This window comes from Haliotis cracherodii, unplaced genomic scaffold, assembly GCF_022045235.1.
Source record: "Haliotis cracherodii isolate W230 unplaced genomic scaffold, xgHalCrac1.p SCAF_15, whole genome shotgun sequence".
Taxonomy (NCBI): domain Eukaryota; kingdom Metazoa; phylum Mollusca; class Gastropoda; order Lepetellida; family Haliotidae; genus Haliotis; species Haliotis cracherodii.
This window is the reverse complement of record NW_027266270.1, coordinates 30,652,489-30,674,977: the sequence shown is the minus strand read 5'-3', so window position 1 is coordinate 30,674,977 and position 22,489 is coordinate 30,652,489. Positions and strand designations below refer to the sequence as shown.

At 38.3% G+C, this 22,489-nt stretch overlaps 1 protein-coding gene across 1 annotated transcript; it reads left to right on the top strand.

Annotated features, from left to right (window-relative positions):
* Positions 1-11,067: 11,067 nt before the first annotated feature.
* LOC139462598 (uncharacterized) lies at positions 11,068-20,169 on the top strand. The gene is made up of 3 exons (XM_071244432.1): positions 11,068-11,156; positions 18,877-19,338; positions 19,925-20,169. Exons 1-3 carry the CDS (start codon positions 11,123-11,125, stop codon positions 20,167-20,169), a joined length of 741 nt encoding a protein of 246 aa, XP_071100533.1. The 5' UTR covers positions 11,068-11,122.
* Positions 20,170-22,489: the final 2,320 nt, after the last annotated feature.

Sequence of the window (22,489 nt, the reverse complement as noted above, 5' to 3'; positions counted from 1 at the left end):
TGTCTCTACAATAGCATTTTGAACAAAACATTCTAGTAGTACAAATTGGTCGATTATACTTCGATGTTTGCGGAAACATATTGAATATTTGTAATTAGACATTCCAAACTAATCTATTATTTACCATTCATTCCATGGTTTTGCAAACGCAGCTGATTAAAGATCAGCATGATCGCGCCAAGGCTTTGGTATTGGCTCTACAATGGCATTATGCAACAAAGGAGGACATTTCGATGAAGTCCATTTATCAAATGTATCTAAAAGTAGCTCATGTAATGAAATTACTTCATTGTAATCGTCACCGTTATCAGAAGCAAAATTAACTTTTTTGCTTCTTCTGTTGTTTCTGATATTTTATGAAATTAGGGACTCAGGGACATAACTTGACGGTGAAGAATTCATTATAGCTTTCACCATTATAAGAATTAAAAGAAATAATTTTCTTCTCCCGTTCTGTTTGATATGTTTAAAACTCCGGGACATAATTAGGCGATGAAGATTGTTGTCCTAACGTTTCTCCAAGTGTATTGGCAATATCAGTTTTATCAGTTAATAACTTGTCACATTAAGATGTTGAACAGACGATTTTGAATCTTTGCCTTTTATTTCTTGTATCTTATTTTGCACCTTGGACACAGATGTGCGGAATGTTTTGGGGAAAGACATAGTTCCTCCAAGATTGACGCTAATTTTGTTTAAAAGCACGTTGTACTTTTTAGTTTCAAATTGTAACCCTTTCTAAATTATGAACTGTAGGATTTCGGGAGAAATATTTTTGGTTTTTTTTCTTCATTTTATTGCCTGTTTGTATTCATTGTTTAGCCATGGTTTACCAATATGTGGATTTGCAGATGCATGGGAATTTGTTTCGTCAGCCATTTCATTCAGCAGGTCCGAAAATAACTGTGTCGGATCTGGAACATGTCTAAAGATGTCAGGTTTTAATTTTCCAGTACATAATAATTCATAAAAAGACCAATCAGCCGTTGTAAAATTCAACCTTGTTGATGGTGGATCATCATTAGTTTTAATAGTTTTAAGCATTGTAGGGAAGTGATCACTTCAACAGAGGTCATCATTTACTGACTATTGAAATTAAGTAAAGTATCTTAAGGGACAGACCAATAGCTGAATAAGTTACAGTGGCAGGATTTAAATCATTTTTTGACTCGTCATTAAATATATTATGGTCTCATTAAATATATTATGGTCTGAATCTTCCCTTATTGTCTGCATTCGCACTTCCACCCAGAGGGTTGGGCCCATTTAGATCCGCCATGGTGATGCAGGCCTTTTACTGCTGATCATAGAGCAGATGAATGAGGAATATACAAGGAGCATAAAATAAATGTAATGTGCAAACTAAGCCTAATGGCAACATCTTGAAGATTTGTATTCAGAGGAACTGCTCTATGAATGACGTCATGTCTGACCAACATAGTAGAACCTTCGGTAGCTCTATCACCTGACAATTGTCCTTCCGTTAGTTAAAGTTACATATATCTGTATGCCTACTTTAAGACACGTCTATTGGATACATTTTACTGACGGTTAATAATCCTGTATTAACAATTGCATTTCATCAAAAGTTTTATTTCTCAGTCCTCTTTAAAGGGGCACTGATCTAACGCAATTCCCCGGGACTGGTTGTTGCCTTTGTTATTGTTTTTTCCCAGTGAGTACCCGGATGTAGAGCAGAAATCTAGACTAGCTCGCGACCTCTGTTGCGCCATTCGTAAGCGCATTAGTCACTTTTATGGATACCGGTAGTAATAAGAGCGTATGGTCACATTGATCAGCAAAATGAAATACAGTTTTCGAGATAATAAGGAAATGTAGGTATCTTTGTGGGTAGCATCGGTAATGGTGACGAAGTTTTGATAAGTCACTTGCTTGGTAATTTTGCGATTTTCGTTTACACTAGTTTGACTTGCAACACAAAGTAAATATTTCATCTGAGCATTGCTTTTTTTTATAGTGTGTATATTTTTTTACTGTCAAAATGTGTAACATATTTATTAAACGTCTAAATATTCAGTTATTTTACAAAGTGACTGAACAACATTTCCATCTGTATTATTATGATAACGAATTCCAAACATTTTGATGTTTAATGTCATCACCAAGAGACTGAAAATGTAACGTTGAAAAGTACATTTCTATGTTGTTTGGCTTCTAATCCTACATAATAATCTGTTGTGATGTTTGTAGGCCCTTTTGATCGTCTTAATCAATCTGAACAGATTTTTTAGTCAAAATGACATTTTACATTTTACACATTTTATAAATTGCCTGAGAGAATCACATTTTACAAATTGACGGTAATCTATACACGCTTACAAAGGAAATTACCTGTGAAAACAACGTCTATCGCGCATTGAAGAATTTCCCAACCAAGACGTAGAGAAACAAGAACGAATCGGTTCAAATGAAGGAAAACAAAATGCAAATACCATAATTACAACTTCCTTGTTCGAGGAATGTATCCGTGAATATCCACACAAAGGAATAATATCCCACTCATCTGCAGCTATACAAAATAACTTATTCGATGTCACGTGTTTCTGTAACTATCAAATATTCTAAAAGATATATATCGTTTCGGGATATTATAACCAGTGTTCGTTTCTCAACTGATCACTTGGATTGTTTCAGGTGTTTCACATAGGTGTCAAGTCTCAAGGGTTGGCTGAGAAAGGCCACGTGACAACTATTTTCATTACGTCCACGGTTCCTAAAAAATCCACTGAGTTTGATAACAATGAGCAACCAATCAACGTATTATCAGTTAACCCTTTGAACAAAGTATGTTGTTTTTACATCGGCACTTCACGCCATGATATGAGTGTATTCCCTTTGTTTTAGTAAACCTAGACATGTAAACACTCACTTTTGACATATCCACTGTGCAAGATAACAGTGATTAATCAATCAACGTATTTTCTGTTAATCCTTTGATGACTAGGAACGATCCGTTGATTTACCAAAAAAAGTAAATCAACTGATCATTCATCTCTTGCTGGGCTGCCACGTGCATATTACATAACGCACATTTCACCTCACTTCAAACCTGGATTTAGATTGAATAATTACCCCAGACACAATAAATGCCAAATGAGAACATTTGTCAGGTAATCTAAGTGGTGCTACCACTAATTGTACCTGTAATAAATTCATTAACTGAGCATCAAGTGAATGACGACAAATACACAAGTGTAGGGTTATACTAGAAAACGTGGATGACAACAAGGGAGTAGTAATCGTATTATCGACGCAATCCGAAAACCGAAAATGCTTTCACTGCATGGATACTTTTTTTTAGTATTAAACTATAACCATCTGGGGTATTTCCAAATGACGACTTCCGATGAGCTCCGCCGTTCTTTTTGTCTGTTTGTTTAGGCTGAAGAAATTAATTAACATGCGCCCTTTATCGAAATCTTTATAGATCACAGTTAACCAATCAGTGTTTATTCAAAAATGCGTAAAACAAATATTGCCTCCAGCCTCCAAGTGTATTTATCTGTCCTTGCAGACGGTAGCCCAGTCTCTGGTCACGCTCAGTTGCGTTGCGTATCATCCGGGTACTCACGGGGGAAAAAACAATAACAAAGGCAAAAACCAGTCCGGGGAATGGCGTTAGATCAGTGCCCCTTTAATGGCTTTAAGAAACCAATGTCAATCAAATCGCTGTCCACTTGCGACTGTCCACCGGAGTTCAAGTTACTGACCAGTCGGTTAGAAATTTAACAAATCGGCTCATTCAAGCCTGATGCCAATGGTGCTTAGAACGTAGAAACTGGGATAAATCGCCGAATGTTTACAGTCCATATTCACTCATTTCTTCTGGATTTGCGTGTAAGTAAGTTAACATGGTTGATTTGGCTAAATGCAAGTGTAAACGGTATATAAGATATATATGTCCTTGCCAGCATGCTCTCACATCTATCTTTACCATTCCAAACACATTAGGATCCCAGATAATAAAGCCAGATTCCAGATAGGCTTAGGTTTTGGCGCTCTCATCGCCACGGTCCGGTTAGATTTTAGAATTGCAACTCTTGCACTAAATGGTTTGATTTAGTATTTAAATGCGCTTTTTCAGGTAAAGAATTTTTCTGATTACATTTACTGATCCGCCAACCCTAAAACGTCCAAAAAGTGCGGGTGTGTGGATGGGGGTGTATGTGTCAGGTAAGAATCTATTTTGGCATTCTGCTGACGGTGAACTGACCATTGTGTTTATAGCCAGAGAATATATTCATAATTAAGGTCGGACAGCTTCCCTGTGGATACAACAACAGTGTAGTTCCTGATTCCTACACGTCCATTAGTATTTTCAGTTTGAGCACATTACAGGGTGGTCTTATGATTAGGATTTGGGGCTCTCACCGTCATGGTCAATGAAAGACTGGCTTAATCTTTCTAATGTTGTTCTTATGTTATAGATTTTATATTACACACAAAAACATTAATAGAGAGATGATTTAACTTCAAAGCAACTATATTAGCATTTCTTCGTATCTCTGGGCAGTAAAAAAACTATTTCTTTGCCTGGAGTGTTGTCAAAAACACAAAGTATAGTGCCTCAGAAGTTGCCAAGACAGAATCATTTGTCGATCTATCAGCTACCAGTTCGAGACCGACCAGCATCTGTCAGTTATAATTTGAACGATCATGACACGTGGCTTTTGAACATCATGTCACATGGATGATCACAATCCTGATGTGCACACTTATATTTGTGTACTCTGATCGTAATGGTATTATGTACAATAGAGCACGCGCATTTCCATCTGGCATCTGTGGTTATGTGTATAATGATGTTTCAAGTTATCGACATAAATGCCTAATCTTTCCTGATCATAGAAGCACATTATTATAAATTAATTTGAGAGACATTATGCTTCTACAAATTATCAATTATATGATCAATTATATCATCATTTATGCCACAAAGAAATCGATTTAAACAACAATGTTATTATTAAATTGTACAGACTATAAAGTTACCATATATACCCCCTTAAAAATATTTCTTGGTTATATGATAGTGATGATGCCAGGTTATCGTTAATAGGTGAGAGTATCCTGCCCCACCGGTGGCATCCGTCACAAAACACATGCAAGGGCAAGCCAATTGTTTACCTGAAAAGAACACTGGAACATATGGAACAAGTCAAAATAGGGAATCGCATCCGTCATCATTTTTGTCACTGATGCGACATGTATGGAAATAGCCTCCACATGTCTACAATAAAACGTTTTCAAGGCTTTACTGGGGTATTGAATCAAGCATTTTTTAACCAAGGTTGTGTGACGCTTTTTATAATCTTCGTAGAAAGAGCACGTTAGATTGTACCTCAAAAGTTCTGAAATGAAAGACACCGAAGCCTGGAGCTGCTGAAATAATGCTTGAAATAAATGTAAACATGAACTCATTCCTCTTGTCAAACAGCCTTGTGGAGATCTTTTTGATACTCTGAATCTTTATACGCTCGTACATAGATCTAAAAAGGAAACAGATAAGGCAGTTTCACTCGTCTTTATTATTTCTGATGGATAAGTTTTAGTGGAAGGGAATAGGCGATCTGACTATTATTGAACGACATCACATCATGATATATCTAAAGCTTAAGTTAAACTTCTTGGCCAAAATCTCTTGTTTAGATTTCGGCAATCCGAGCGAAAATTCTGATTCATATACATCAAGAAACAGATCAGTAAGAAGGGGAGGCAAGTGGTGCCCAACTTTTAGCCTCAATTTCAAATTACTTCCACATTATATTGTCAGATATTATCTGTGCATTTGACATAGTTTCTCAGTAACGTCAGGCGAAATTTGTTTTCATTTTTGACATTAGTTCTGAACCTCTGAAAAAGGAGATGTAACTACGTCAATGGTCACCACGTTTTGTAACAAATGCCCCATGGAATAAGTTTTCCAGTTTGTCGATGTTTTGACATAATTTAACTTGGTTCTTTTCTGAGATTGCAAAACTTGAAGCAAGTTTTCGAGAAGTTGAGAAGTTTGCACAAGGTATTTAATACACGCATTCGATTTCTTTGAAAGGAGAGGCTGAACAATTTGTTTTTCACAGAACATTCTCTTCAGGCCATCTACCTTGTCCGGGGGTCACATCTTCCCCCATTTTGTTGTGGGACAAATGATTTTTAAGAGTTATGTTCCTTTACACCATCTCCAGTCTGAAACTCTCACCTAAAACTACTTCATGGGGACAATATTATCTTCGCAAAAACTTGTTAGTTCCATCTTCATCACAATGCAATTATTGGTCCTATTTCATTTCAACTTCATCAGAATGCAATTGTTGTGCCTATTACATTTCATCTTCATCAGAATGCAATTATTGGGCCTTTTACATTTCAACTTCATCAGAGTGCAATTATTGGGCCTATTACATTTCATCTTCATCAGAATAACTAGTCACTATACCGTGTAAATAATGCCGATATAACTTATATAAATATACTGAACCAATTTAAAAACTTCTCAACCCTAAAATTTTAACATTTTGACCAGTTATCATTGTGGGCCCTTATTGTGTATTTAAACAGTAATGGCCACGTATTGTCTTCAGATAACACCCGTTTTTGTGCAGGTGAATCGATCAAAATCATGTGCACAGCACTATAGTGGCAAAAGTGTTTTTTCACGTACAACTGGTCACGTGGCCATAATACCGCACGTGTTTTCAGCCATACTTGTTAGCAGTCATTAACAAAAAAAGAAAAACACAAGAAAACAAAAGTCTTTACGGCCATTTGTCATGCCACGCCTTTCAAAAGTGCAACGTGAACGTGCCATCGGCATGTTGCAGACGGGAACGTCCGTAGCTGAAGTCGCAAAGACGATGGGTTGTAGTCGACGGACTTTTTATGATTTACAGACGCGTCTACAGAAAACGAGTACCACCGCTGATCGTCCTCGGCCAGATCGACCACGTGTGACGTCACATGCAGAGGATCGTCAGATTGTCTTACGTCACCTCCGTAACCGATTTTTGACGGCTACATCAACCAGAAATGAACTGTTTAGGGGTAGATTGAGTGCGCAAACTGTTCGAAAACCGTCTGAGAACTGCTCACCTTCAAGCACGACGGCCATACTGCGGGCCGAATCTGACTCAATTACACAGACGTCAACGTCCATTGTGGGCACAGCCACACTTACGATGGACTCAGAGGAATTGGAATCAAGTCGTCTTCAGTGATGAATCCCGATTTAACAGCAATTTTGACAAGGAATTTCCTTCAGAATGCGGGAGTCAACGTCATGGACTGGCCGTCAAGGGCTCCCGACCTCAATCCCATCGAACACGTCTGGGATGCTCTTGGCAGAAGTCTGCGCACTCTCCAGAACCAACCACAGAATTTGCAAGATCTTGGCACCATTTTGCAGCAACAATGGCGTCGTCTTCCCAATCATGTGTTCACAAGCATCACAAGGTCCATGCGGAGGCGTTGTGTGGCAGTTGTCAACGCATATGGTGGCCATACGCGCCACTGAACTTGTGTGCCATCAGATTCTCGTGCTTGGGGCTTATGATTTAAACTGTTGATGTTATTACCGAATACCGTAGGTACTTGGAACAAATTATGGTTACCACCGTTAATTAAATTCCTTCTTTGGACATTAATGATTAAAAATTACCTTCTCTGATACATTTGTCCGTTGTATATGATATATGGGATTACTTTTAAAAATGCGAAGTTTTTAATTTGACTCAGTATATATACTTGACTCACTCATCAGAATAATTCATATGATGTTTATGCTTGTCAATAGAGGCGACTAACGGGATTAGGTGGTCAGGTCCGCTGATTTGGTTGATGCATGTCATTGTATCCCAATGCTCATCACTGGATTGTTTGGCCCAAACTCGATTATTTACCAACCGCCGTCACATAGCTGCAATATTGCTGAGTGCGGAGTAAAGGCCTCTGGTGTAGATTTAAAACAGATTGATTGAAGTGATAAGCTTAAGGCACTTACGCGTATTTGCATCATGTAACTGTCGTCATTTCATCTCAATATATTTTTCTCAGTTTATCATTTAAGTTGATCATTATGAATATGTGGGATTGGGTTTGAAACAGCACTCGACACATTAACAGTTTTCGTTTAAAGATCAGAGATCCATTATTGTTATCCCATTGCTTTAACAACTGTTTTTGTGGGGCTCTGAACTGTTTGCTATCGAAGTAAACGCCACAGAGTACACATACTTAAGGATAATGACAGTATCGACAGCCTCATCAACAGTTTAAAAGAACATATTTTCAGGTACAAATGGGATTTACTACTTTTTATAATGAAAATTAAAGTGTCTTGCCAATGTTCTTAATGTCAGTACTGATGCGTATCTTAATGTTTTTATGAAACCTTTTAGTTCTATCGAGAACTATTAAAATGTACAAATAGTTCTTGCAGGAACCTAACAACGGACTCAAGGATCGTCATGCGATCCTTGCTCAAACTGTGTTTGACCAGGGTTACAGCGTTCAATGTCTTAGTGCAGCTTTCATTTTATGCTAGACACGCGGGGGACATTTCCATGAGTAGGAGTATTGATACTTTCTCCGCAAGCCTTTACTTAAATCTGTTATAATTCCTTTTTCGCCGGATAATCGGGACGGCGGGTTATTCTCTGACGTTAAAGTTTTATATTTTTGTCTTTAACTACATATCGCCCCGATTATGATTAAAGGTTTGTCAGTACCATGCCCATACTCGTGGGTTCCACCAAAGTAGTAAAAGACCTGTATCACTTCGGGCTTGCCTCCCACATTAAACTTGAGTGCCATACTGATTGTACGAAACGACCGTCAGAATCCTTGGATTTCCTGAGCGAGAGCAACCTCAACCACCCAACAAGTAACTGGTTACGAAGAATATCGGATCATACAGTCTGTAATTGTTTGCGTGAGGCAGGTGTTTTATGACCGACAAATCATTGTACTGATGTACAGGTGTTTAGATTTTTGTACTTAACAAAGGTTTGTAAAACTCATTTTATTCAGTTTTTTATTAATCTACGACTAACAAAGTGTCCGTGTTCATTATCTTCCACACAAAATCAATATTTTCTCATTAGAATACTGCAGCAGCGTTTTAGTTTTCTAAATGCAGAATGACCCAGCGGAAAAGGGTAACCATGCTTCATATAAAGTGTTGTAAAGGTTATGTCATTGAAAATATCAACGCAATATTTGGTCACCCGTCTGGTCAATGTTGTATGATAACAAAGCCTTGGAAAAGACCCATACCTGGTAACAGGAGACCGTGTTACACGTCCTAGAAGGAGGTGGTGTAATAACTCAATCAAGATTGTCAATATCTCGTCCGACCCCCATTTGTGTTGGTACAAGTGAGGCAGCAGTGGTGACATCAGACACCAGATGATTGCAAACTCCCTAGGATATTTTGTCCCAAATGTCAGCCAAAGATTGATTGGACCGACTGAGCCGGCGTTCCCGGCTGGTTCTGGTCCTGTCGTAAGTGTCGTTCCATCTCATCCTAGAATTTTTCTATGGAGGAGAGGTCAATGCAGTACAGCAATGTTATGTTGCCTCAAAAAGCTTGTGCAAAATGAACGGACATTTTCCTGTCACGTTACGTCGCTTCATTTGCACTATTGGTAGAACTATTCTATTCAAATTGCCAAACTCATAACACCCTTACACTTTAACCCCACAAAATGACGACGTTGAGTAACGCAAGCGCCGCTGAAGAGTTTTCCTGGACGCCTGTAGACGCTTGCACGGCCATCTAAGCTATCCAGATGAAACCTTGCCTCATCTGTGAACAGTATTGTCCGAGCTATAAATGTTGCTCTCTGGTATCGATTCCGTACATGCACCTAATGAATAGAGTGGTCTCGTTGACGTGGTGTTTCGTTGACTCGTCGGCGACATGCCCGTGGCAAGTCACGAGTCTTTCCGTGCTGTCCAAAGAGATGATATTTTGTTTCGATGAACATTAAAATGTCTGGTAACGTTTGGCGTTTTGCGTCATTCCTATTTGCTGCTTACGCACATCACCTAAACTATTATTTTCAGCAAACCGTGGCATTGCCGAAGCGTTATTTACGGTTAAGCACATTTATTTTTTTATAAATCACCAGATAGCGAAACAAGCAGTGTGTGCTGTTCTCATTCAAAACCGATGTGTGTGCGTATCATAGTCCCAACATGCACGCTAACATCCAAATTGTGCGCCGAGCATGCACGTGCAAACTGTGAATCGCGACCTCAAAATCGAGCAGATGTCTGCATTTATATTAAAAGACACATTATTTAATTTTAGAATAAATTTATTTACAATGAACTTCATATGAAGCACAGTTACTTTTTTCTGTTGGTGTATGATACATGTAGGAACCTTTCATGTGGGAAAGTTTTGTCATTCACGGTACAACCTTCCCCCGCTTACCCCAACCTCATCATCCTCCCCATCACCTGATAACTATTATCGATTTGGAAACAAACAGCACCTCAACAATAGAGCACTTCGTATTCAAGCATGGTAACATTAAGCCAATTAGTTTGACATATAACAGAAGTAAACATATTTTATTCCATTCATTTAATAACAAAACATGCACCAAAACAATTACTGTATCATTTGTTGAATATATGTCGTAAATATTTACTGAAATCAAGTCTCTATCTATTTAATTGGACCAGGACTGCTACCTGAGAATACACCAATGCAATCTTGGGATAACGATCTACGCAAGTTCCTTTTTACATATAAAATATACACGTACCTCACTACTGCGCGAAACACTGAAGCTATTCATATGATAATATAAGATCTTGATCACACACAAATTAAATCTTAGTATACAGGCACTTAAAGTGATAATACGTGTATACTGTATGTTTCACAGCGAAGGGGGCGATTGATCAACTGTTTGTTATTTTCCGCGGATACACGACCGCAGGAAGCTGATTGGCGATATTCTTATGGTGATTTGTTCGTGTACTGGTTCTATATGTTTACATCTTTATTGAAGTTCCAGACATTTCTCGACGGGAGACGCAGAATACAAATGTGTATTAAACCAGTTGATTCTATTATTTTCTAAGCGTGAATATGAAGATGGGATTCAGTATCAACATCATTACAGGTAAATATATGTAAATATAGAGTACATGATAATGTCATCCTCTGGCATAATGGATATGGGGATCTTCAACCCAGCTTTGACCATTCGAGATATTTTTATGAAGTGTTTGCTGTTCAAAAGAAAAGAAAACGCTTTACACACAACACATGTCAAAATTTGACTGGATGTCTCTTTTCACTGTTTAAGGTGTTTAAGTGCTACATCCTACAACACATTGTTCTAACAAACGAAGTACATGCATCTCCATTTTGTAACATATATGGTATCTCTATTTTCTTACAATAATCCACCGATTGTAAGTCTTCTGTTTTTTAAAGTTGCGTGTTCACGGTGTTCGGTCATACTTGGGTAATTTACAACTAAGTTGGCAAAGGGGACACTGCGACTTGAAGTTCAGGTAAATCCGAAATTGTGGAGATGTCAATTCTTGTGTAAATGTAATTATGTCAAGCGAGCCGGAAATGGAGTGGGATGTTATGAATTCAAATATGGTGAAGTTACGTCTATTTTATCAACCATTAGACTGCTTTTCTGTTTGGTTAAACACTACACTGTTATATGACAGTGTATTTTGTTTAACAGTGATTGCAGCTGTGTTGTATCGTTTCTGTTGGAATACGGTAGACGCTCATTGCATTGTGTTTGTAGAGTTTACGGTCATCAGGAAGTTCCTATATTTAGATGCTTGTGTGATGTGTCAACTTCCAGTCCGGTTTACCCCGGCCGGTGATAATATGTTATAGACACATATGGGAAGTTATGTAAAGTTCTGGTGCTGCTAGACTGGTGAGGACACGGAATAGAACTTTCCAGCAGCTTGGTAGGCTGTATATATAGTGAAACAAGACCGTGTTTGCGTATCTCTCACACATTTCATCATATCAAGGCCGGCTTTCATGTGAGGATTGCTGATTATCCTTGATTTCCTGCCTAGCTCATGATCATCTCGGAAGCTTGACCATTGTCGCCGCTGGGTGAATGTTTTGTGATCACTGACTTTTGCTATCACAACCGTATTTTGGAATTTAATACTGAAAGCTGCATCATATTATTTATTGCCATTGAATATTGTGCAACCACTCTATTGTGTACTGTCATTGTAATTGCTGTGCAGTAATTTCTATTGCTTTGTAAACCTAGTTAAATTCTGTAATGTATTTCTTGACTGTATACCGCTGGTGGTTGGTTGTTAGTTCCACACTAGGTTCTTTTACGTACAGATTTCATGGTTAACATATTGTTTCAATTTGGGAGTCGACACGTAACACCATGTATTTACGGTCAAGCTAGAAATGGATGTAAGAGACAGCATAGCTAAATATGGATGGGTGCGGGTCTTGGGTATACGAGTTCGCTTGTTCCAAATGAAACGTTTCTAAGAAAAACACATACAACATAAAGTTTGTGAGCTTTTGCCATTGGGTCAGTTTTGCATTCTAATGTGGTATGTTTACCTGTTCACTATCACCCAAAATTCACACTTCAGACAGATATAAGGAAAACACTCGGTCAGTATGTCAATATTTTGCCGCACGGGTGTATATAACTGATATTACTTAACTTTCTAGCAGCACTCTTCAACCACAAACAGAAGAAAACCTTGTCGGGCAAATTGATATAACGTGTGATTTATTCTTACTCTTTTGTGTCGTTTTTCGTAAGAAAATTCCTCTACACGAATTGCTTGATGATTTCAACTTCAGGTTATGTTATCCTGTTAGCTTTACGACTGACTTTTAGATAGAAAATCCCACGCCTCCAGCTGCAATATTTAAGACGGTTGTATGCATTTTCCTTAGGTATGTCCGTGATCCACTATTTCAGCTTATCACATGTTCATCATTTCCAGTTACACACATGTGTAAAACGGCTTAAGAACATGTCATAACACCGCAGGGTATTACGTCAGTAGTTAAAGACCCGTGAAGAATGTGGATAAAAACCGATGATGGTCGCAAGAGGTGATTAAATAGATCGATTGCTCATGCTCACCAATCGATTATGGATAAAACTGGAATGTTGCTGAGTGCGCGTTCAACAATAAATACACAAACAAGCAGATCAAACAACTTCTATCCATCACTTCTGACCTTCAAAAAAGTCTCTGCAGTATTTTTAATCACTCTGTTTCCTTTGATCACACGTTTTGGTTTGTCTGCCCAGATGAATCCAATCACATTCCAGTTAATTTTTATCTTTATATAAGGGAGTGAGTGAGTATGGTTTTACGCCTCTTTTAGCAATATTCCATCAATATCAAGGCGTAGGACACCAGAAAAGGGCTTCACACATTTTACCCATGTCGGGAATCGAACCCGAGTCTTCGGCATGACGGGCGAACGCTTTAACCACAAGGCTACCCGGCCAGTTGTCGGTACTGGGACTACACTGGCATTATGCCACGAAGGAGGAAAATTTCCTGAAGTCCATATTTGGTCAGAAGTAACTAAAAGTGTCTCGAGACATGATTCAGGCAAATGCTTCCATAACTGATAGTATCATCCCCTGCTACAGCTTGCTCCAAGAGCGGCATGTAGCTCATGCAATGAAAATACTTCATTGTAATCTCCACAATTATTAGAATCAAAAGGTAACCCTTTATATCCCGTTGTTTCTCTGAAACACAGGGACATAATTTGTTGATGAAGAATTTTTGGCAAGAGTTTCGCCAAGCTTATTTGCAATGTCAGATTTATCTCATATTAATGTGTCACCATATTTGAGATGAATAACAGATGATTTTGAACCTTTGCTTTCTTTAACAATATTCCACACCTTTGACAGGGGTTTGCGTGAATTAGTTTTTGAGACATAATTCCTGCAAGAATGGCGCTGTGAAGAAGACCGGTTATCATCTGATGATACAGTGCTTTTGGGGCTGATCCTATACATTCGGAACATGAAGAGTGAGTGAGTGAGTGAGTACGGTTTTACGCCGCTTTTAGCAATATTACAGCAATATCACGGCGGGGGACACAAGAAATGGGCTTCACACATTATACCCATGTCGGGATTCGAACCCGGGTCTTCGGTGTGACGAGCGAACGCTTTAACCACTAGGCTACCTGACCGCCCCTGATCATGAAAAGAAGATGATGGTGGTATATATAAAGGGCGCACAGTAAATGCGACGTTCAGTGTAAAGCGAATAGCAACAGCTTGAATATTAGCATTTAGATTAACAGCACTATGATTGACGTTCTGCCTGACTAAAATAGTAGAGTCTCCAGTCACTTCATCACCCAGAGGAGAGAGCGAATGATGACAGTTGTAGTTTTTGGAGAGTGGCCACATTTACGACTACCAGTGCGCATGAGGGGATACCTCCGTAGCCATTTCCTTGAGCAGCCCATACTTGTTATAGAGTTGCACAGGATCCTTGAGTGCCTTTGACGCTCGTTCAGATTGAGTTGTCCTTTTTGGACTTTGAAGATCTTTTGATGCTATAGCTTTTGGTATTGTTTCGGTTGATGTTGGAGTGGATGCTACCTGGGTTGATTTTGTTTGTTTGTTGGATAGCTGCGATTTCAGTAACTTGCTTTGGCGTGTCTCCAACTGTCCATGACAGTTCTGTCTAAAAGAGAACTGATGCTTTTTTAACAGTTCTAACTGATTTAGCTACAAAAGCATAAGACTGCCCTGTTGTGTTTGCAGATGCAACCGCTTTTGCTTCTTTTCTGGCATCCAAGTAGCTGATGGTTTGTTCATATTTCCTTTTCTTGTTTTCACTGCAGTCAGTTGAAGATGACGTGTGACCATATTGACAGTTGGAACATTTCAGAGACTGGGTACATGTGTTATCAACATGAACAATTTAGCAACATCTGAAGCAAGTAACTTGAGGTGTACACGAATTCTGCCCAAGTCCAAATAGCTGACATTTGAAACAGCGAGTAGGTCATGGTATGTAGAGGTCCACAGGCGTAGAGAAACAACCAGCTTTAATGGAGCTTGGTATAAAACTGTTGTATCACAAGTGAGAAGACACGTGTTTGAAGGAAATACACGGCCCTCTTTACAATAAGTCAATCGTTTGGCTTTAAAGAAGTTCTGAATTTCGTAGATGGTTTCTCCAGCAAGACTGCGATCACAGCCTTTGCAGAAATGCAGGGTCTTGTGAGCAGAACAGCTAACAGGTATATAAGCCAACATAGTTGATGTCATGAGATTGATGGCTTGTGTTTTCCTTGTACATTCGATCAAAAGAGCCCCAGATCGAAGTTTCTTAACATCCCTCAATTCATATACTCTAGAAGATCCAGAGGATCAGCCAGATTGGCCCATGAGCCACCGTCTTCTAGGTATACCCTCTTCTGAAACTATTATCTTCCCCACCCTATGGTGCAGAATTTGAATAAATATAAAATTATAAATGTTCAAGACAGGTATACATTTAAACGAAAAACAGAAAATCCTGGCAAATAATGTTTCAATAATATCTTCACATGCGCCCATCTCTAAGGTATGAAACATGATTCAGAAAATTAAACGTAAGGGCTCTGAATCTAGCATCCACATTTCAATAGTGGGGATGAATTATTAACTTATACCACATATATTGCTTATAGATGACGGGGATGATCATAAAAAAAATATTTTCCACCCATGAGCTTCATACTGCTCTTGGACAAAATCATGATACTGCTACAATATATTATCAACTCCTGAAGCATTCACCAACCCCATGTTTAGAAACCCTGATGCTATTTTTTTTATGAAATATGTACATCAGGTAAGTTTCCTTCTTCCTCGTGGCGTGACGCTATAGTTGTTCCATTACCTAAACCAGGACGTGACCATACTGATCCTTCAAATATATCGTTCAATTTCATTGACCAGCTGCGTTTGCAAAACCATGGAACGTCTAATCAATAGTCGACTTTTTTGGCACTTAGAAACCGGTAATCTCTTCATAAATATACAACGTGGCTTCCGTGAACACCTAAGTACTATCGACCATTAAGTACGTTTAGAATAATTAATTACAATGTCTTATCATCCAAAACTGGCCCCCACAGGAGATATCGCTTAGGTGAGATTAAGCGATATCTACATTGTAGGTAAGAATCGGATAAGAGATGTGCAAACCTAATCAGAATGCAGGAATTTCAGTGAACACAGCGAAAATTTAATTATTTCCAAATGAATGTAAAATATTGATCCACGCCCACCGAGGTGGACTACTTTTATTACTACGGAATATCGGGGAATCCCAATATATTACAGCCGAGGGAATTTCCTTTCTGCACACATGTATCGTCATGCACAGGATATTTAGCGAAATTCTTGTATATTCATTGTCCAAACAGCCCTTTCAGGCCGAAGGCCGAGAAGGAATGAAACAGCAGGCTCGCTCGCCGGGTTTTTTACCGCTCGCCTCGGTTCTACAACTTTTATGTCATCGGGTTTCATTTCTGACTAGCATTTTCCGACCATGTCTTCCCATTGTCAGGGAACTAATGTTTGAATCTGACGGTAACTGACCATGCAATTAGAAACAGCCGCCTTCTCCCGGACATATTTGCTCTGGTTCATTACAGTCTGACTGTTGCAGTTTTTCTTGCCTCTTGCCTTGATTGGCACAGATCCTATGAACTTTGTTTTGATCCTACTCTCCGTTGATTGGCTACTGACTTTGTATGCTTGTCGAGTTATGTGCATATATTAAACAATCACCTGATTCATGTCACACCACAGCATGTATTCCTACACTTAGAGTGTTTATCAATCTCGACATTTTGTCTGCTTTGATATATACAACTGTTTTTAATTAAACTATTGAAGTTGAGACATGTTTTCATTGTCGAATTTAATTATAAGCATTGACTGTTGTTTTTCTCGGTTCATTGAGGTAAGAATCGGATAAGAAATGTACCTCAATGAACCGCCAAAAAATCACAGTCAATCCTAAAATGAAATTGCGTCACAATGCTTTGCAGATCATTGTGACGTCATTCGTAGATGATTTTAATATTTCCTGTCGTGGTAAACATATGAATACTATCGAAAGACAGCTACAGTTATATCTAAATATAATCCATTAGTATTCATCAGGAAATGGTTTTAGATTTTCAAAATCTAAAACAAATTGCTTACACACATTTTTTAAAAGAAATTGAACTCATTTGAACTTACTTGAAAATATATTTTGGAAATTGTGTAGATAGTTATATTTTATATTGGTAGTGTATGATTTGTAACTCAGATGGTGTGTGGCTGTATCCTCAAAGGTGGTTGAAGAAGTGTAAAATTATTGTTCCCCCTGGGAGGATAAGTACGACCACATCATTCAAAGTACATTTATTCATGCCAAAGTTTTAAACGTAGCATAATTGTTTATTTTAACTGATGGCGTACCACCATCAGCAGCTGAAGGATGATGTAAATCCTGTTGGGGAACTGTGCAAGTAGCAGAAGTATCGTAAGTCCCAACGGCCCTTAGTGTGGTAGCCTAACTTTGTATGTAGGTGATCTATAGCCCATGTTTATATTGTTTTGTTTACGGAATAAAATCTTCTTTTAAATTTTCTCAACTAGTTTCAAAATTGAAACTGTGATAATCTTGTTATTGTACTGTCCATCAATGACAGGTTTTTATTCAATCAAAATACATTTTTTTTATTAAAAATATCGAAGTTTTCGTCGCCATATGGCTGAAATATTGACGTTAAATGTTAACTCACTCATTCACGCACTCTTCACGGGGGTAAACCAGACACCAACAATGATATTATTCGTTCAATTCGTACTATCACTAAATCATAAAAGTAATAATAATTTTAAGTCATCGAATGGTGTCAATATAGGGATTAATTATAATAAAAAATTGAAGCCAACTATAGTTCATCAAAGAAATGCGATATACAGTTACACTCGTCATGTAACACGTTCAACAAAACAAATGCCCAAGGTGTAATTGGCTTGTTTTTAAAAAGGGACACTTCGAACTGAAAAATATGATGAACGAGGCACTTCCCAAGGCCCCTCTGTACATTGGATATGATTATCAATTATAAGTTCAACCAGATACCTTATCAGACCAGCGCTCTATAGATATACGAGAAGTTGGGAGTGATATTTGCAATATCAGGCGTCAGTTTCTTCGTTTTTAAGTAGGGCGCCATGGAGATTAAGTAGGGCGCCATGGAGATGATTTGTCTCATGAATCATGAATCCAACTGCCCTTATGTAATACAAGTAACAAGTTTGGTTCAAGGGAAACCTAATTCAAAAATGTTCCTCAGTATGAATGTTTCTATACATTGAACATGTCACGAATCAAACAGTTCTTATGTTGAAAAGGGGCACGGGTGGCCCAGTCGTCTAAGGCGCCGCGATTCGCTGTGCGTCCCTTGGGCACATCAGAAACCTATGATTGTGGGTTCGAATCTCGGTTCGCCCCGATTATGTTTCTAGGTTTGTCAGCACCATACCCGTGTTCGTGGGTTTCACCGAAGTGGTAAATGTCTGAGATCTGCATCACTTCGGGCTTTCCACCCATATCAAGCTGACAGGCCGTGATATAACTGGACTACTGTTAAAAGCGGCGTTAAACCCAATTCACTCACTTACTCACTCACTCTTATATTGAAACGACTAAAACACAGCTTTTTGCAATTTGTTTGAGGTTAACATTTATAGGTTTATTTATAGATTGACTGGGCTATAAGTCCAAACCAATTAGAAACGATAAATTTGATAACCTAAATTTGTTTTACAGGCTTCTACTTACTAGTCTGTGGTTCCTCCACCAACATCAACGTCATTACAACCGGAAACCGTTCCATGTACAACACACATGACTACGGCGTTGACGTCAAGAATATCTCATCTATTCTGTTCCGGGTAAAGGGATGCACCGATGGGAGGATAAATCTCTATGACGGTCCTGACTTTTCCACTGCCAAGTCCGCCTTTGTTTTGCTTGGTGGATGGGCAAATCATAAATGTTTGATGGAACCGTGCAGTGGCTGCACAACCACATATTCACCATGGTACCTGTTCTTGGACTGCAATGAGATGAGACCAATGTGGATCAATTGGACTGGTAGATTGCTTAGCGTCGGTCACGGGGCTTATGTTGGGGAACAGATCTTCATCTTTACCGATGAGCAAAGGGACTTTGATGTCCAATATTTGGCCGTCGGATCCACTTATATTCACGTATTTGACTGGGAATTTGGTGAGTAGAACCAAACAACAGCTCTGAAATAGATGTGTGTCCTGAGGTAGTAGTGCTTTAGATATATCCATTAGGTAGTAAAATATCTTTTGAGTTGGATTGCGCTACGAAACGTTAGATTTACAGTTACCATATCAAGTAAACGACAAATGAATTGTGCAGAAGTGAACTTATGGAAATAAATATTTCTAATAATGCTAAGATATACAAAAATGTTAAGGATAATTTGTGATTATTCCCTGCTGTCGACTTTTAACCGCATGGCTCAAGTCGGGGTGACATGTGTTTAAACGAAATATTTCAACGTATTACTTATACTTTCCAAATCGATCCAACAAGATTATATTGTAGGACAATATTGCATTACATCACTTCAGTTTAAAAGTTGAAAACGGATATCATCTGTAAGCATATTTCACAAACTTGTCATATTCCACGATACCGTAGGCGACTAGTTATGGTTTACTATCAATAGTCATATTCTATATTGGTGTTGCAAACTAGACTTAATAAAATGAGAATTATTTCTTTTATTCAAAACGTTTTAAAAAGGAAACATATGTTCCTATTGGTATGCTTTGTTTAGATGGCGAAGCTGGGAATTATTTTGAGCGGGTCGTGCCAAATGGTTGGAGTACACGCAAAATGCTGTCTTCACTGACGTCCAACTCTAAGTTTAAGTGCGTCAAAAGTTGTCAAGTCATGATCGGTTGCAGGTCAATCAGCTACCAGTACACGACCAACATCTGCCAGTTATACTTCGAACGATCACGATCCGTTGATATCGACCTTGACAACACTTGGGAAACATGGATAGAGAGAAATGCGTAAAAGATACTCCTTATGTCGACATTGGACATTGTGACTGAACACGATTCACTAGCTGTCTATTCGAGGAAAAATCCAACCTAAGATTATCTTAGTCACTCACCAGTGCTATCAGCAAACAGTCCCGAGTACCACTTTGAATTACTGTTGAGACACACATACTTCAACCACAATGCTCCAATAACATGGATCCCTCGAGCTCTGTCTAGTGACATTAAGATAACAAGAACACTTGCCTCTATTAAATCACTGCTAAATATAGTCCTACCTATGTAGCTCTGTTGGGCGTTTTGAGCAAACATCTCGTGACTGGAGTGTATTAGTTACAACACTGAATAAGCCTCAAGTTGTCGATTATTAGCTGACAAGCATTCATTGTCTGGGATAGGACCGAGGGCAGCAGGTTATTTATTAGGGGTCTTTTTATTTCATTTAATGTAATGGTATTTTTACTTCATATGCATTTAATATAATGGTATTTTTTACTTTGAAATAAATGTTTCATATTGAACATCGAAAGCCTCGTTAGACAGTATGATGGAAATATTAGAGACGAGTGTAATATTTATTTGTTTGCGAATACTTTGCAGAAAAAAAGATAGAAATTATTTATTAGATTGGCATAAAAAAATCATTTTCCCTCTAAACAGGGGCCAAAAAGGGGGATGCGACTTACCAAGCTCAACTGACAGTCCCAAAGTTTGAATTGTATTAAAGAAAAATACATTTATAAGGCAGATTTTGTTGATACAATTCATTTTCTATTGTTCCTATAGAAGATTCGTGATAGAATATGTCTTCAGAAAACCAAGCTTGCCGAAAAAGGCGACCATGCTTGTCGTAAGAGGCGATTAACGGGATCGGGTGGTCAGGCTCGCTGACTTAGTTGATGCATATCATCCTATCCCAAATGCGTGGATCGATGCTCATGATGTCAATCACTGGACTGTCTGGTCCAGACTCGATTATTTACAGACCGCCGTCATATAGCTGGAATATTGCTGAGTGCGGCGTTAAACAAACAAACAAACATTTTCTGTAGTGTCCTTGATTATCTTATAGTATTTACACTTAGATCAGGAGCTTATGTCAGATCTCCAATTTTCTATATATTGGCCTTCAAGACAATTTCTTTTATTATGCCACGACCTGTGGTTAGAGAAGGTAATCAGACATGTGTGCTGATTGGCAGACATAGCAGATAGCAGGCGTGGTCTCAATCTTTTTTAGCTGTACACATCCACAGAACTATCATATCATATAAAACTAGTATATATAATGGACAATCTCATTTCATCATGTCAATATTTGTGTTCTTCATGTGTACAGCAACAATGCCATTAAAACAAAATAATTTCATACAACACATACACCTAAAGTCCACCTAGATAAACCGAGTCGGACCGTGTACACTCCACTGGCGTCCTGACGTTGGCCAGAAGGTTGTCTTTCTCAGTTGAAAACGATCTGTTAGTTCTCGATACTTATTTTTTTGTCGTTGATGGTCCGTCATAACTTCACTTTCGACAAGAACCTGTCAACAACTATCCTGAGTTGAGTTCTCTACGCGCCTTTGGCATGAACCCTAGGCTTGTTTAAACACAGAACAACATATCAACCGATGAAAACATTTGTCACGCACCGATGCGCCAGTATTGCCTTAATATCTATACATTTTTGAACGTGTTATTGATTCCCATAATACATGCACACCTGTCGTAATTGTTATTTGATGTATCTTTTCTTAATACCTATACACCTTTGAACGTGGTATTGATTCCCATAATACATGCACACCTGTTGTAATTGTTATTTGTTGATCTTTTCTTAATACCTATACACTTTTGAACGTGATATGGATTCCAACAATACCTTCACACCTGTTGTTATTGTTATTTCATATATAATGATTCCTTAATACCAATACATATGTTGTTATTTGCTCGTGATCATTTTACATGATATATTCCTTAATATCCACACACTTTATATTGATTCCTTTAATACTTACACACATGTTATTTGATATATATACATGTTTTTCTTGTGGCCTTTCTTCTCAATAAATCTGCACCAAATCGATCATTATTTGTCATACATGTGGCACATGTGTTCTCCCTTAGCGATTCCAGGTTAGAATAAATTCCCAGTGACCTGAGCTTGTTATATTAGATGGTTAAGGCTCAGTTACTTCATCGTCAAATGATCCTCATAATATCTATCATTGGTGTGTCTGGTCGACTATTCAGACCTGGCATGATATAGCTGGACCATTACTGACCGCAACTTGGAACAAACATGATATCAATCACTGGTTTGTCTG

Coding starts and splice junctions, on each gene's coding strand:
- LOC139462598 (XM_071244432.1), top strand. CDS start 11,123: ATGAAGATGGGATTCAGTATCAACATCATTACAG. Junction 11,157..18,876: donor CAGTATCAACATCATTACAG/GTAAATATATGT, acceptor TTTGTTTTACAG/GCTTCTACTTACTAGTCTGT. Junction 19,339..19,924: donor CGTATTTGACTGGGAATTTG/GTGAGTAGAACC, acceptor TGCTTTGTTTAG/ATGGCGAAGCTGGGAATTAT.